Below are 17,505 nucleotides of genomic sequence, written 5' to 3' on the forward strand. Positions count from 1 at the left end.
GAATATTATGATGTGTACAGTTATTGCAACACGTGAGGAGTAGTCTAATCTATGCACATAGCACATATCATTTGCGACATAATAATATTTATTATATTTTTATATTCTCCGTATAATAAATGTTTTTTTTAATAAACACGTTATTTTTACTTGCTTAAAATCAGCTTAAGGTTAATTTTTTTGTTTAATATTAATATTTAATGAAAAAAGGAACATCTTTATGGCTTATCGAACATATGAATTTGTGGGAAAATCAGATGCACGTGATTAGAAAAACAAGCTCACACCAGAATATAATGTTTATTGTTAATATCCCATCCATCCTTATAGTAACTGAAATGATTACTAGGGTCAATCCTGCGTGTTCTTTCTGCAGCTAATGGTAATGTTGAGTTATTTGCAAGTGTAGAACCGGTAGCATTTCCTCCATCGGTTCCTATGATAAACAAACCATTTCCCAAGTTTAACAAAAAATCATCATTTATAAAACAACATGGAGGGAAGGTAACATAAGAGAAAGTAGAAAGTTAATTAAGAACCAAACTCTCTAAATCAACATGGAAATAATTCAAACAGAGCCCTCTATAGAGGACACAAAATAAAATTAGAGGTAATTTTAATCTTAAAAAAAAAAAAGAACCTTGTAAGAATCTGATACTGCTTGCATGACAAGGAGAAAACAAGGTCCATGAAACAATCACAAAAATTGAAACAAGATATGGAATCAGGTTATGGTTAAGACGGATCATTGTGTCTCAAAATTAAATATGGCCAAGCGTGATGGTGATGATAGCTTCCCAATCGCAATATTGGTGGTGCAATTGCGATTGGGGTGCTCATTCATATGAATATTACTGTGTTGAGTTTATGGCAATACTATGATATTGTTTGTTTTAAAATGTCTAATGACGTTAAAGATGTTTCCCAATAGGGAGAAAGGGATAATGTGCTAAGGAAAACTGAACAATGAAATATTAGAGAAGCTGTTATCTAAACAACTCAACTAAATTTAGATAAAAGCAGATTAAAAAAAATTTGCTAAGGTCTTAAATTTAGTAAACGGCTAGTCCAATCCACGGTGATGCGGTTTTTGGTTACCACATATGTATATATATGTATGGTTTGCATTACTGCTTTATAATATAGGAGGGAAGAAGAATGATAGACTCCAATATAGTGATCATAAGAAACTTAATTTCTCTTATTTAAGGTGTTGGGTTTAAATTTTAACTTTCCTAATTTCATTTGTACCAGAAAAAAAAAAAGGGAAAAAAATGTTAGGACTCAACTTCAAGGAAAAAAAAAAAATCCTAACCTACAGTATTAGTATCTTTATTAACAACAAAATAATTTTTTTAACGTAATGCTTGGTAACTTGAAGAGAAAAAACAGAAAGGAAACAAAGTATAAAGATACTCTAACTCTTATAACTATTAAGAAAGACAAACACCACAAAAATTTATGCTTTTCTAATTGTTAATTTTTTTATGATTTTGTTGTTATCAACTCTTAAGGCTTATTTTTAACATATAAAAACAAGGTTTTATAAAAAAATATTTAATATTTTAAAATATAAAAGTAAAATAAATATTTTATTTCTTAATAAAAAATTTTACTATTAAATACTTTAAAATAACTATAGGAATAAATAAATTAATAATTTTTTCTATATAAGATCATCATGTTAAAAACAAATCCTCACAATTATGAAAAATTTTAATTCTGATCTTTAATTTTTTTAAGTAATTAAAAGTAAATTTTTAAAAAAATACTTATTATATCAAGAATATAAAAATACAAAAATAAATATTATTTCTAATAAATATTTACTATTTTAAAATATTTAAAATTAATCTTAACAATTAAAGTTAACGAAACTATACACAATTATTTAAAAGAGTGAAAATTCCTCAGCAATCACAGATATCATGATTTAAATGATAACTCAATTTGTAAATACTTAATGATTAGAATCTTCATTCTCCTTTCCAATCATCCTTCATTCATCATTTTCTTTTTCTCTTCATTTTCAATTTTTAATTTTTCTATTTCACTTTTTCTTTTTTAAGAAAAAGCGATAACTAATTGTTAATCTTTAAGGTATTGACTAAAAAAATTTAAAGTAAATTTTTTACCAAAAAGTATAATATATAAATTGATAATGTATTAAAATCATAATTTTTTATAAGCTTATTTATTTATTAATCAGTATTTTTATTAAAAATATATTATTTTATGGGTATAATTTTTATAAAATTTGTGTATTATATATATATATATATATATACACACACAGAGACAAGTTTGTACAATTAAGAGAAATAAGAAAAGAATAAACAATATAAAATAACATAATTAATGTGATGAAGAGATATAAAAAAATAATTCTTAAAAACCTATTGTATCAGTTTTGCAATTCTTATATTTTAATCCACGGCAGAAAATTAGCACAAGACAAATTGACCACACATTCATTACTCCATTGAAAATCATCTGAACAAGCAAATCGAGTAGACAAACACGCTCAAACAAACAAAAAACCGAAACAAGTATCTGTATTTGCATATATCAAGAGACAAATTGATACTTGACTAACATCAATCACTCGTAAGTGTCTCACGAAAAATGTGATTACAGGTATACACAGAGCAGAAGGCTTGCAAGATCATCAAGAGTAAGAGTAAGATAGTAGCTAGGAACGTCAAAATCTTCCATGAACCAAACACGTAAACCTTCATGAGTTTCTGAACTTTGACCTTCATTCTGCTATTATAATACGCGTTAACATCTTCAATCACCTTATCCAAGAATGCCACCTTTGACAATCTCAAGGACTTGCTCATGCCATTCCATAGGTTAGCCACCTCGTTATCACTCTTTAAATGGTTCACAATAATCCCTTTTTCTCTAAGAATCTTTGCATCTTCCTCGGAGTCTATAATCCCATTCATAAACTCAGTGTAGCGGGTAATAAATAAGGGCCCTGATGCAATTGATGCTTCATATGCAACTAAATTTCTAAGAAACACTTCACTATTAACGTCCAAAGTGAGTGTGGGTAAGTATAATGTGCATGTTTTCGTGTCAAAACTGATGTTTGATATGGTTCCATTAGTGGGTAAGAAATGAATCCCTGAGTTCAATAGTTCTGTAACAGAAGGAATAGTGATTTCCTCCACCGAGGGTGGCTTGTTCACGAGACCATTCGAGTTTGGATTCTCACTTTCTACTTTGTCATCTCCTTCACTTTGAGAGAAGAAGAAGATATATTCAACTGGTCGTTTTAGAAGTTTAGTTCCTGGAAGATTGGTTATAATTTTCCAAGGTAACATAACAAAGACTTTGAGAGGTCTAGATACTAGTACCTTTTTTATTAGATTCACAGGCCCTTTGTTTAGTTTTGAAAGCAGCTTCCATAGTTCACTCAAGAATTTCTTGACTTGGCTGTAGTCAGTGCTTGATTTTTCATTTTCTTCCTTTTCTTCTTCTTCTTCTTCTTCTTGTTGAAACTCAACTTCAATTATGTCAGGCTGGTGTTCTAATTTATTGGATACAATCATGTCATACAAGAAATCTAGCATGTGTGAACTCTTTGAGACTTGAATGTTTGGATACTCCTCAATCATCTTGAGAGGAGAAATCTCTTTGAACAGTCCTATAAACATCAAGATCAGCATGTCATTTGCAGCTTCTAATGATGAGAGTTTGAACTCCAACACCTTTCTCAACACTACTAATGGTATTTGATTCTCAAGCATAACAATGTCCCTCAAAATTGCATTATGAGCTGATTTCCTCCATGCGACCTTTATTCCATCTTGAATGGTGTAATAATCTTGGAGGAACTCAAGCAAGAAAGAAGCATCAATTGCCATCATCCACACCAATGTTTCGCTGTTGAAATCCAAGAACTTGTGGTAGCATGCCCGAATCCTTTGCTCCAACTCTGTCAATTGGTCAACAAGATTATCTAATTTGAGGCTTTTTAATTGTTTCTGGAGTCGTTTTGTTGCTGCAATCTTGTACCTTTGCATCTCATACAGTTCTGGACGCCAATAATGGTAAGGACCAATTGTAACTTGTTGAGGAATGTAGGAATCTGGATCACTAGCCATAAGGAGCTTGGGAACGCTGAAGATGGATACAGGCAATTCACCATCTTCATCAAGCTCTTCTTCGAGGGTTCTACGGATTTGGATGATCCATTGGAGTTCATCAAAGTTCGACTTAGAATCACGAGACATAGCCGATTTCAGAGATGACATTTGTGATTGTGTGATATTAATAATGTAGAAACTAACTGCAAATAATGATAGTGTTGAATCTTAAGCTATTATTTATCTTTGCTAAAGGTGGAGTTTTGATATAGAGGATGATATAAAATTTTATTGGCATAATCCCATAAAATTACTATTATTTATAGCAACCATATGAATTTTATTTGATCATTTTCCATCAGACAAATGTTTTTATCGTGCAGAATTTTTGTAGTCATTGCCACTCACCGATAAGGTAGGCAATAATATTCTTTGAAAGTTAAGTCACTTTAACTTAGAAATGTGAATCTCTTAAGTGTTACGTAGGTTTAATTTACCTTGCTTTTTGTACAATATAATATATATAGTAAGATAATAGTAAGTTGCTAAAGAATGAGAAACACGAGCAAATTAATTAAGTACAATCTCGTTGTCAGGAATTCTACGTTAGAATATGAAGAAAAAAAAGTGAAGTTTGTTTTATTGAAACTTTCTTTTGTTTCAATAATTTTATTAATTGAAAAGGTTTCTTTGATCAGAAGAAAAGGTAAATATGCAACCTCCCACTTTATTCCACTTGCTTTTATATAATATGTAAGTTGGTTTGTTGCCACTAATTCTCATAACTAAAGGGTCCCTTTCATGACAAAATCCTTGATGAGCATTCCCACTGTCGTGCTATTTCTTTGTTTTAAAAATCGTTGAACATTTCAATCATATACTGAAGGTATTTCTACCTATTCTGAAAATGTAATAATATTTCTCTATGATATACTTTTATCGCTGTATCTATAAAGCATTATTAATTACTTCAAATATTTTGAAGAGATTTCAGTTATATCTTTGTGGAGTTAACGCTTTTTGCAATGACGTCCCTTATTTAAGAAACTGGAGAACTTGCATAGAGAACAAAAGAAAAACTAGGGAATTTTCATTTCCAGTGAAAAGTTGAAAATGGTAAAAAAATCAACAAAATTTCTAAATCAAGCTAATAGACAGTAAGTCTAAAATGGTTTACAAGGATAACAAGCGTAACAGAGGCTTCTTGGAACGTTCAAAGATAAAACCCCTTCAAATTAATTTAATTTAAGGCCAATTCCAAGATCTAATTTTTACGAAGTCCAACAAATTATCACGATTAATTACCTTATAATTCTTATTTCAGTATCTATGAATCCAATAAAGACCAAACCAAAACAAAACAAATGACAAGGTGTTAGTATTATTTGATAGAGAAATTTAATTTAGAAAAATATAAACTTAGGATCAAATCAACATAAATTTGATTGGGTTCGGGGGCTTTAAAGTAGAATGAAAGGAACATTTCCTGCGTTGAAACCGCCGTCACTACATTCTAACCCAAGAACGAGAGCATGATGAAGATCAGTTTGATGGAGCCTAGCTTGGCTAGTGCGGTTGGGCAAGATAGAGTTTATTAAATAGACCATAGTTGTTACAATAAAAACATACAAAATCCGCAGAAAGATACATAACTGAACAAAAAAAAAAAAGATAAAATAAACATTGACTTGAGATGACTTTAAATAATAAGACATGATTAATCATCATCTAACTGGCATCACATCATGAATTTGGGTTTTAACATACAAACGACTTGCTACATTAATTTTCTTGAAATGATAACATTATCACCTTTAATTTGCGGATTGTAGTGCAGAGCGAAAAAAGCGACTACAAGTGTAGACCGAACAGAAGGCTTGCAAGGCCATCATGAGCAAGAGGAAAATGGCAGCTAGAAATGTCAAAAACTGCCATGAACTAAACACATAAGCCTTCATGAATTTCCAAACCTTAACCTTCATTCTACAATTATAATAATTGTTAACATCTTCAATGACCTTATCCAACAATGCCACCCTTGACAATCTCAAGGACTTGCTCATCCCATTCCATAGGTTAGCCACCTCTTTATCACTCTTTAAGTGATTCAGAATAATCCCTTTTTCTCTAAGAATCTTTGCATCCTCCTCCGAGTCTATTATCCCGTTCATCAACTCAGTGTAACGAGTTATAACCAAGGGCCCCGACGCAACAGATGTTTCATATGCCACCAAATTTCTGAGGAAAACTTCAGTATTAACGTCCAAACCAATTGTGGGAAGGCAAAACGTGCGTGTTTTTGCATCAAAACTAATGCTTGATATGCTTCCATTAGTGGGTACAAAACGAACACCTGAGTTCACGAGTTCAGTAACTGAAGGAATAGTGATTTCCTCCACTGAAGGTGGCTTGTTCATGCGACTATTCGAGCCTGAATTCCCATTTTCTTCTTTTTCATCTCCTTTTTCTCGAGAGAAAAAGAAATATTCAACTGGTTGCTTTAGAATTTTAGCTCCTGGTAGGTTGGACACAATTTTCCAAGGTAGCTGAACAAAGACTTTGAGAGGTTTAGACACAAGTACCTTTTTGATTGAATTCACTGGCCCTTTGTTTAATTTTGAAAGAATGTTCCAGATATCACTGAAGAATTGTTTAACTTGGCCTGAATCAGAGGTTGAATTTTCATTTTCTTCCTTTTCTTCGTCTTCTTGTTGAAACTCAACTTCAATTGTGTCTGGCTGTTGTTCTAACTTGGGTGCTATCACATCATACAAGAAATCCAGCATATGAACACTCTCTGAGACTTGAATGTTTGGATACTCCTCCATCATCTTGAAAGGAGAAATTTCTTTGAAGAGCCCTATGAACATCAAGATCAGCATGTCATCTGCAGCTTCTAGTGATGAGAATTTGAACTCCAGCATATTTCTTAATACAAATAATGGGATTTGATTCTCAAGCATTACAACATCCCTCAAAATTGTATTATGAGCTGATTTCTTCCCAGCATAATCTACCAAATGAGACATGCTTGAGGAAACCCCTGGTACCTTGGTTCCTTCTTGCATGGCATAAACTTGAAGGAACTCAAGTAAGAATGAGGCATCAACTGTCATCATCCACACCAATGTTTCCCCATTGAAATCCAAGAACTTGTGGTAGCATGCTCGAATCCTTTGCTCCAACTTCGCCAATTGATCAACCAGATTATTTAACTTGAGCTTTTGTTGATGTTTCTGGAATCTTTTTGCTGCTGCAATCTTGTACCTTTGCATTTCATACAGTTCTGGACGCCAATAATGGTAAGGACCTATAGCAACCTGTTGAGGGACATAAGAGTCTGGATCACTAACCATAAGGAGTTTGGGCACACTGAAGATGGATACAGAAAATTCACTATCTTCTTCCAGCTCTTCTTCAAGGGTTTTGCGGATGTGAATGACCCATCGAAGCTCATCAAAGGTTGATTTTGAATCATTAATTGACATGGTGGATCTTAGAGAAGACATGTATGATATCTTTGGAAAAACTTACTGAAAATTACAGTTTTGAATCTTTAATGTTATATTTGCTGTTTGAATGGGGAGTGAGGACATATATAGGAGGATATAAAGCTTTGACATAGCAACTGTACTGCACCTGTAATGTACTTCCTTTTATTACTTTCCATTAAACAAATAGGAATGCATTTCTCATGCTTAATTTAGTTAGTACACTAATTAACCATTGGCCAGCAACGTTGATATATAGTGACATTCGTTGAATTTGAAGTCATCTTAATTATATCCGAAGAGTAGGAACTTAGGTTAAACGTGGCTTATGTATGATATGATTGTTAAAAACAACTTGCCAAAATGATTAGAAACGGGAGTAAAGTATACTAGCTGTTCATTCCGAATGCTTAAGGACGTAATAATAAGCGCATGCAAGTTCTCGATTTTTCCTTGGCACAACAGCCGTAATAAATATTATTATTATTATCATTATTTTTACGTCCACTCTATGTCTTATATCTATTTTTTGTTTTACATTTTTTATGGAAAATTATTTTGGCACCCTAGTTTTAGATGTAATTGGCATGAAAAGAGAAAAAAATACAAAAAACGAGGAAAAATTATATAAATGATGAGATTAAAAAGAAAATAAATGAAAAAAAGAGATAATAAAAATAAACACCAAAAAAGAAAATGTAAAAGTACAAAAATTATATCTTTTATTACATTTTTTTCTTCTTTTTTATTTATCTCATATCTTCACCAATTTCACACTTATTTTTCGGGTTAGAAGTTATATTTTGACACTCTTAAAATGGGTGTGAAGTGAGAGAGATAAAAAAGAAAACAGAAATTTAAAATATGATTGATAATTTAATAAAATAAATTAATATAAAAAATAAAATAAAATATATTTATATTATAAAACTTCGCAATTTCACTTGACCCCAGCTTGCTTAGGGATATATTTGTGTGTGTGGAAGCTTGCTTATTTCATGATGAAAGCCTTTGATCAGCAACCTTCCGTCCACCACTTTCGTAGTTGAAGAATGGAATAGATAGAAAATTAAAAAGTTGGTAAAAGTAAACATATGACACCTATACATGGTTAGAAAATAGGAGAAAAGTGCTGACCACCAAATAAGGATGATTGATTGGAAGAAAGTGATCGATTGTTCACACTTTATTTATTAATTATAATATTAAAGTTATTTTATAATTTCTTTTTTTTTTTTTAATCTCTTTTCACAATTGTTGTACTTAAAAAGTCAAGTAATACAATCAGTCAATTTTCTACAAACGTTTCAGCTGCAACTTTTTTTAATGGTTATAGCTGAACTCTGGCAACTAATTAGAAAAGGAGACGCAGAAGAGATTAACAGTGGAAGCCTGTCCCTCTGTAAGTTTTGCTAGCTCTCTTTAATCAAGTAAGAGATCGATGCTGTGATCCATACCTTCATGAGAGTTTTATAGGTTCAAGAGGAAAAGAAATAGAAATAATATGTAAACAGCAAAAAAATTTGATATTGCCGAAATATATACATCATGCATCATGCATATATCATATTTTTATAGAGGTCCCCTATATTATTTTATTTCCACCATTTATAATTATACCATTGTTTGGTATAGAGTCCAATCAAAAAAAGAATAATGCAGACCTCATGCTTAATTCCAAAATTAAATTATTTTACGTATTAATTGTAAATATTCTAGCTAGTACCTTCGAATTTCGCAGGGTATTGATTTTCTTTTTGAACTAATAAAAAATAGATACGTACACATAATAAGATAACATCCTAATTAAGTTAAATTATTTATAAAGGTATATACAAATTTTATAATTATAAGGTAGTTAGAAAAAAAAATTTACCATGTTTAAAAATGGAAATTTTAATATTTAAATTTAATAAATTTTTTATTAAAAATAATTTTTATCCATTAAAATAATTCAAAATTAATTAAAAATTGAATTCAAGAAAAATTTTACATCATCATATATATACACTTTATAAGATTTATATTCAACATACATCCTGTGTTTATTTATTAAAATTATGACATGTAAAGTTAAGCTATAGTATTAATTAGACATTCAAAAATTAAAGTAAATAAATAATATTAAAATATTTTTTCATAAATATTTATCGTTCGACATGTATTGTAATATAAATATCTGTAATTATTAGTAAGGTTTAGATCTATTCAATTTGCACGAAAATCACATATTCAATTTTATTTTTGTTTAAATAAATTTAAATTTATTTAAAAAATTAGCTTAAGCTAATTCGTGATTAAAGTGTTGAAGCAGAATTTTAACAAAGTTTCACGTTTTTCTGTTGCCCCGAAAACCTTTACCTCTAAAACCATGTCTACCCACCATGGTAATCACCTATTTCCACATTTCATTTGGACATTCATTTACACAATTCACCTTATCATCACTTGAGGCATTTTCTGTTTCCCAATGCTATTGCTTCTCTAATAGATGTTTTTACTTGAATCACCAGTGTTCGAGTTCCAATTGTCATTGTTTGCATCAGAAGCTTGGTTTTCACTGCTTCCAGAGTTCCAAATGCTGTGCAAACTCTTCATAAGATTGAAATAACAGCCATAAACTACCCCTAGACCTGAATCCGTTCCAAAGTTGGTTGAAATTGGGACATTGATGTTCTCATTGTTATCATCGAAGCTACAGTGTTAAAACCAGCTTTCCTCCTTTGTACTCCATCGTCATCCCCTGCAGCATTTTCCTTTTCTCTTCTCACATCATCATTCATCGTTCACTTAACCATTCCCTCCGTTTTGTGGAGACCAAAGAGTCATTCCAGCTCAGAAGCACCAAAACTCGTGTTTTGATTTGTGGGTTTGGTTCAAAATGGCTTCTTTCATGGTCCCTTGTTAAAATTTGGTTTTTCAACCCTATCAAAATTCTGCTTCAACCCTTTGTTCGCGCTGGAGAGATCTATATCCTTGTTAATATATATAAAACTATTGAAATATTTTTATATTTAAAACAATTTAATCTTAATTTTTTCTTGCACCTTAATAAATTACTATTGTTTAATAGTAGTAGCTAATATATTTATATTTATTAAAATTTGAACTTAAAATTATTAATTAATTAACAAAAACTCTAATAATTAACCTTATTTTTATTTTTCTTTAAATACAATACACATTTTTATTTATTATTCAACTAATTAATACATTAAAAAAATGAATTTGTTGGTTACTTTGCATTCTCCATATATTTTATTTTGTTTTACTCATTTATGCCTTTTTTTCCTCGTAATTTTTCTCCATTTTCTTCATTTTGTAATTAATTCTCTTGTTATCATATTTTTTTATTAATTATTATTATTGTTATTATTATTATTATTATTATTTTGTATATTCCAATGGGAGAATAATTAAAATTAGTCATGATAATAACATAATTTTGACTTTTTAAAAGTGAGAATAATATTTTTTTTAATTTGGTTAAATATATTAGTGAGCTTTAAAAAGCTTTTAATAAAAGATTTATTCATTGATTGTTTATTAAATCTTTTACTTCTTATATTTTTGTAATATTTGTTGAATTATTTATAATTATAAAAAAGACTAATAATCAAACAAGTAAAAGCAGAATGTAAATAATATTTTTAATATACTTTTAATTATTGATTAAAATTTATTAAAAATAATAAAAATATAAAAGAGATATTAATTTAAGAATTAAAAATAATGAAATTTACGTAGTTTTTATAATTTTAAATAAAATTGAATTAATAATTAAAAATACGTTATTACTTTGTTAGTAGCTAAACTTAGTCACATCAATGACAGGTATCATTAAAAAATGAAGATCCGTTTAAACTGTTGAAGAATTTCACGCGATAGCTTCATAAATATCGAGTTGCGGGTTAGGGATGACTTTACAGCAACGCACGACACGAGCTTTCAGGCTGCGTCTTCTTTGCAACCACCGTAAGCAAGCATTTATGATTGGATCATCAATTAATATTATGTCTTGAATATTCAACCTATGGTCAAGGCCAAGGTTGTCCAAGGTTTGTCGTAGAAAAACGTTAGACTGACATAAAGGGGAACTACGAAAGGCCTTTTCAGGAGGTCAAATCTTATCCTAATTCTATTAACGTCTATTTAAAATATATAATAATTATGTATTAAAAACATATTACTTAGTGTATTAATAACAATAAATATAATTAAAAACTTAATATTTTAGTAAGTCAGTATCATCTTTAAGTTTTATCATATTTCAAACATCAAATTCTTTTATAAGACTGTCACATAGTTAACATCTTTATTTTCTATGGTAACTACATAGTTTAAACTAATAATTTTACGTAAATTACTCAAACTTCTGGTCCATGGTCTCGCTACGATGGAGTATTACAATTAACACTTTTACTGAGATACATCTTTTTTAAAATTGAAATTATTACACTGATCTTATATTCCTCTTTTCAAAATGATTCTCATCAATAATTATTAAAAAAAGAACAACCCTTAATTTTATTACAATAATCAATTATTGAGTTGTACCTGTAAATCGGATCCCAATCTAATTAATCTAGAAAAGAAACTATTCACCCACGAGTTCTGATAGTCTAACTGATGGTATAATGGCCTCACCAAGCTCGAGTAAAAGTATTAATCTGGCTTGTGATCACACCCTTCCTTTTCTTTCTTAATTATGTCCCTTTGTTAAAGACATGCGTCCAATGTATTTGGTTATAATTTCGCTCCTAAGGAGTTACATCATAAACTAAGATTTAGAAATATCGTTATTAATTCTGTCATGAAAACTTAATCAACAATATTTTAATTGTTAATTATTAGTTTATTTTCTGTATACATTGGCCAAATTGATAGGTGTGACCGATTATACATATAGTTGAAACATTATACGTGGTTTAATTCAAACATAAACATTGGAATGCATCCCATGCATGGAGACACAAAATATATACAACACAGCCAGAGTCCTGTAACTGGAATTGGAATAGGCTCCACAAGACCATTCACTAAAGATATCTTACCAAATGTTAGCATGCATCATAGTTGAATGTTTGTTTGTGGGTTTTCATTGTTCGCAACTCTAAAAAATTGATGCTACAATGTTATATTTGAAAGTGGGAGAAGTTTTATATGCTTAATAGGGTAATTTGTCAGGATAACTGGGCCATGTATAAATGTGACATGTGGTAAGACATGTGGCCAACTGTCATTCTAGTTTTATGTTTGGTTTGAGAATGGGTTTTGATGGGTTGGTATCGATCCAAATTCGGATCCGATCCGATCCTAAGAATGGCAACAAAGTTCCTTAGTTGTTTTTTAGTGTATATGCTGACTCGGATTGTGACTAGTTGGCAACTTCAAAGTGACCAAACTAACAATGCATACCCAACACACTATTTTTTTATAATAAATTTTAGAAGTGTCATAACATGGAACACGCGAACCACGCTCTGCCTCTCACATGGTCACTCGATGCTTGACGCGTGTTAAATAAAAGGGATCGACGGTGGGTATGCATGTAGCATTTTTGGCGAGTTTAACATGGATATATATATGAAAGTGGTTTCCTTGTTTATAATCAAGCACTGCAAATTGTTGCTGTTTTGGATATTTCTATATATTTTTTTGGTTGATTTAGTGCATTGCTCCACCCCTTCTACTCCCTCTCCAGATCAAGTTTTCATTTCCCTTATTATTATTTTTATTGTTTTCCTTCTCTCTCTCTCTCTCTCTCTCTCTCTCTCTCTCTCTCATAGTTCATGTAACCCCACCTCTTATCCACATCCATACATTCTTCCTCGCCAACCTCATATTTCTGTGCAAATTCACCATATGTTATACAATTTTATATAGCATTCTACTCCAAAACCGGTAGATTAATGGAGGAGTCAGGAGAAAATTGGCCTTCTGATCATTCTGATTTGGTAAAAGTTAGCAACATAGGACTCACTATTCATATATATAGGACATTTATATGAGTATGATTTTTGATCATATATACTGGGTCTTGGGTTTGCAGCTATTATTAGAATATCTAACTCTCTTGTTTGGCGTACATAGGAAGTGGATGATGATGACAACGATTTGTGTTCTGATGATGAGGAATTTGGTGGTGATGATGAGGGTCATTTATTTTCTGATACCGTAGATCCCGTCATGGACGAGTCTAAAAGCAAGCGTGAACTGTCAAAGAATTTGCTTGCACTTTCAGCCACCATACCTGGCTTCAAAAAGGTTAGTAAATTTAATTAACTTGTTCATATGATTTTTTTCTCTGCATGTTTATCATTTTTTTAAAAGTGGAGAGTGAAAATTCTTTGCCTTTTTTTTATATATATATATTAAAAATCTTCCAAACTCCAAATTCATCTCTATCTATGTTCTTCTCACCATGTCTGAATCAGAGAATCCTATTCATTTTTCATTTATATTTTCGTATTCAAAATTACGCTCATCTGCTTCACCTATTCAATTACGGGAATAGTACAAACTATATTGGACTAAACTATTACTTTACTTACTGAAATCATAAATTTTATTTATTTTAGTCTCACATTTCATATATGTTTCACTCTAAGGATTAAAGTATATATTTTAAGTTGGAGTGTAAAATTAATAACATTTCCAATTTAAAAAATTGGTTATAATTTACTCAATTATTTGTGTCTCACTTAAATTTTAAATCTGTCGTATTTATATATGTTAGCAAGGTTAAAATTAAGTATTTATATATGTTAGCAAGTTTAGAATTTTTTTATTTAATATTTTTTATAAATTGAATTATATAAATTGATTTTAATTTATACAATTAAAATATTTTATTTTGGTTTATTTTATAAATTCTAAATGTTTAATTTTACTTTAAGTGTTATAAAATAGTTTTTTATAATGTGTTCGATATGAAACTTCAAGTTGAAGCAATTGACACAAGGCATCAATATTATATCTTCTGAAACATACTGATATCTAACTTCTAAGAGTGTACTTTAAGCAACGTTAGCAGTGAAAAACAATTCTTGTCCGAGAGCTTAACATGGTGGCTTTTATTACTAGTCTTTTTTAACTTATAGTGTGGATGGAAGAAAAATAAACTAGAGAAATTGAATGAATTGGATAAGTGTATACAATAAATTTAAAGAAAGCATAAACATCTATCTTTATTTCGCTCACTTTTTTTTATAGGTGTATAAAATAATTTAAAGAAAGCATAAACATCAGTATAATTGAGAAAACAGTAGTTAATGTTAGTTTAAAACCGCTATTAAAAAATAAATTAATAAAAATAATTTAAGAAAATGGACACGAGGAAGTGTCTTTTCAAAAAATTTAAGAAAAAGCAGTTTCAAAAAAGCATTAAAATATATTACAAACATTTTTTTATAAAATAAGTAAACTTTATCCAAACACACTGCACTAACATAAGATGATTGTTATCTTAAGATTTTTAAAATGTTATATGCACGCCATAATTTTACGTTGTTTTCACTCTTATTTCAAAAATCTTAGAGAAACTATTCGACTATGCATTTCTATTTTAATATGAAAAAGCGTGTAATAAAATGTACGTGAACATTACAACGCTGATTCTTGTAAAATATCGTAATGTTCACATTCTTTACGACACTGTTCATGAAATTCTTTAAAATAAACGTACGTTTGTTCTTCAAACAAAAGATATTTTATCCCATAAGATAAAAATAAAATAAAAATGATTTTGATAAATGGATCACGCTTTGAGTTCAACCATATGTGCCCTTTTACCAAGAATTTTTCTTAAGGTTTTAACAAAGATATTAATTAGTTGACAAATAATAAATATTCTTTATGAAGAAATACGTCAAAAGTATATTTAAAATGGTTTTTTGGATAGGTTTAATTATGCTTTTCAAGGAATTTAAAGGAGATGGTGTTCCATTACAAGGCAGGGATTCAAAGCATTTGACCATGCTTTTGATATTAATTTGGCTAATTTAAATTAAATATTATATATTAATAAAAAATTTAACACTTTTTTGATACATTTATTTTATTTATTAAATATTTTTATGGTGTCGGTCAGCACTTACCTCTAAATTATTATTATTATTTTTTAATTTCAAGTGTAAGAAATGAGTATATTCACGACTAAGTGCCATTTTGTATAAAGCGGTATAAACTCCACTAACACTTTTCAAAAATTATGTGAAAAGGGGGGAAATATCCATTCAAGCTCTGAGGAGGAAACCAAAAACGATCTTTAATCTCTAACAAGTAATTTACTTTTGGTTAAATTAATTTGTGAGAATTTATATTTTAAAAAATTTAAATTATGTTCCTATAATATATATTTATTAAATTTACGATTGTAATCATCATTGATCACATAAAGATATTAATTATCAGTTGTTTGGTACATTATATGAATTGTTTCCACACTAAGAAGGGCAATATCAGGGATGATTGAAAAGGGTATATTGTATTTGTTTTATAAGAGATGAATAAATGAAATTAAAAGTTAAAAGGTTTGTTCTATATGAATGGGTAGATGGACAACACTTCGATACTGGACAAAGCTAGCAACTATGTGAAACAACTTCAAGAACGTGTGAGAGAGTTAGAGCAAGAAGTTGAATCCAATAAAGGCACAACATCATGCGAAGTGAATTCTAGTGACTACTACTATGGATCCAATGAAATTCTTCCCGAAATCAAAGTAAGAGTCTTACAAAAGGACGTACTCATCATAATCCATTGTGAGAAACAAAAGGGCATCATGCTCAAAATATTGTCCCATCTTGAAAATCTTAATCTCTCTGTAGTAAACAGCAGCGTCTTGCGATTCGGGAAATCCACTCTCGACATCACCATTATTGCTCAGGTAAACAAATATAATAAACATATCTATGCTTCAAGTCAATCCCATTTCGTCAATTAATATTAAAAATATGGATTATATTGTCCCCTCCTAAGATTTGAAACGTAAGAAATTATCATTACCTTGACGATATTCTTGACTCGAGTCCTATAATTTGAATTTAATTATTTATTAAAATGCAAGAAGCAAATAGGGACATTTTCTGACATGGGTGTGTATACTATAATAATAATATGTGCAGATGGGTGATGGATACAACATGACAGTGGATGAACTGGTGAAAACGCTGAGAGTAGCGATCTTGACACAGTAGCTTGTGCAAGTGTACGTACGAAACAAGTGCAGTACTAATTGTAATTCTGTTTTCAAGAGGGTCATAATTCTGGTTGTGGTTTCTCATCACTGTACGAGGAGACCCCATTTACTTTGCAACAATTCATTTTTCTCTTTCTTTTCCTGTATTATTCCTAAAGTGTCATGGGTCAACTTCCGATGCTAGATTCGGTACATGTTGCAACTCCAATCCATTCTAATTACTTTAAAATATAGTAAATTTTCATAAGAAACAAGTTATTACATCAAAATTATAAATGTGTAAAAAATGTTTTTTTTTTCTTGAATGTTAAGATATAAAGTAAGCGAGTTAAAAATAAATCAAATGATCTATAAAAAAGAGAATCATGATATAAATTATTTAAAATATTATAGACAAATAAATCATTAAACTTTCAAGTTTACTTTTCCTTAACATTAAATCAAGTACTCATTTCAAATGTTAACAATAAAAGATACGACGCTAAAAAATTTAAGAAAAAAGAACACAAGTCTAAAAAATAAAAATAATATCTAAAATATTGTTCCAAACTTAAACTACAAGTTTAAACTAAATGTATATATTAAAGTGTAAACTATAATTGACTGAACTTAGGAGAATGTTAGTATATAAAGTCTTACTTGATGGGTTAACATTAAAACAAATGATATATGAATAAGTAAATAAAAAATGAATTTAAATTACTTAAAATATTTT

At 29.7% G+C, this 17,505-nt stretch overlaps 2 protein-coding genes across 3 annotated transcripts; one reads left to right on the forward strand and one right to left on the reverse strand.

Annotated features, from left to right (window-relative positions):
* Positions 1 to 5,911: 5,911 nt before the first annotated feature.
* On the reverse strand, positions 5,912 to 7,585 carry LOC113857229 (putative UPF0481 protein At3g02645). Its single transcript, XM_027489027.1, has one exon. It carries the CDS (start codon positions 7,583 to 7,585, stop codon positions 5,912 to 5,914), a length of 1,674 nt encoding a protein of 557 aa, XP_027344828.1.
* Positions 7,586 to 13,367: 5,782 nt separating this feature from the next.
* On the forward strand, positions 13,368 to 16,940 carry LOC113857279 (transcription factor NAI1-like). Of its 2 annotated transcripts, none has more exons than XM_027489087.1 (4): positions 13,368 to 13,551; positions 13,682 to 13,855; positions 16,146 to 16,478; positions 16,717 to 16,940. In XM_027489087.1, the coding sequence occupies exons 1-4, from the start codon at positions 13,501 to 13,503 to the stop codon at positions 16,786 to 16,788; spliced, it is 630 nt and encodes a 209-aa protein (XP_027344888.1). In that variant the 5' UTR covers positions 13,368 to 13,500; the 3' UTR covers positions 16,789 to 16,940. The 2 variants fall into 2 exon arrangements, with proteins under 2 accessions (XP_027344888.1, XP_027344889.1); XM_027489088.1 differs by having other exon boundaries at positions 13,368 to 13,545.
* Positions 16,941 to 17,505: the final 565 nt, after the last annotated feature.

This window comes from Abrus precatorius, unplaced genomic scaffold, assembly GCF_003935025.1.
Source record: "Abrus precatorius isolate BTA unplaced genomic scaffold, Abrus_2018 Scaffold153, whole genome shotgun sequence".
In the NCBI taxonomy this organism is placed as follows: Eukaryota; Viridiplantae; Streptophyta; class Magnoliopsida; order Fabales; family Fabaceae; genus Abrus; species Abrus precatorius.

Coding starts and splice junctions, on each gene's coding strand:
- LOC113857229 (XM_027489027.1), bottom strand. CDS start 7,585: ATGTCAATTAATGATTCAAAATCAACCTTTGATGAGCTTCGATGGGTC.
- LOC113857279 (XM_027489087.1), top strand. CDS start 13,501: ATGGAGGAGTCAGGAGAAAATTGGCCTTCTGATCATTCTGATTTGGTA. Junction 13,856..16,145: donor CCATACCTGGCTTCAAAAAG/GTTAGTAAATTT, acceptor ATGAATGGGTAG/ATGGACAACACTTCGATACT. Junction 16,479..16,716: donor ACATCACCATTATTGCTCAG/GTAAACAAATAT, acceptor TAATATGTGCAG/ATGGGTGATGGATACAACAT.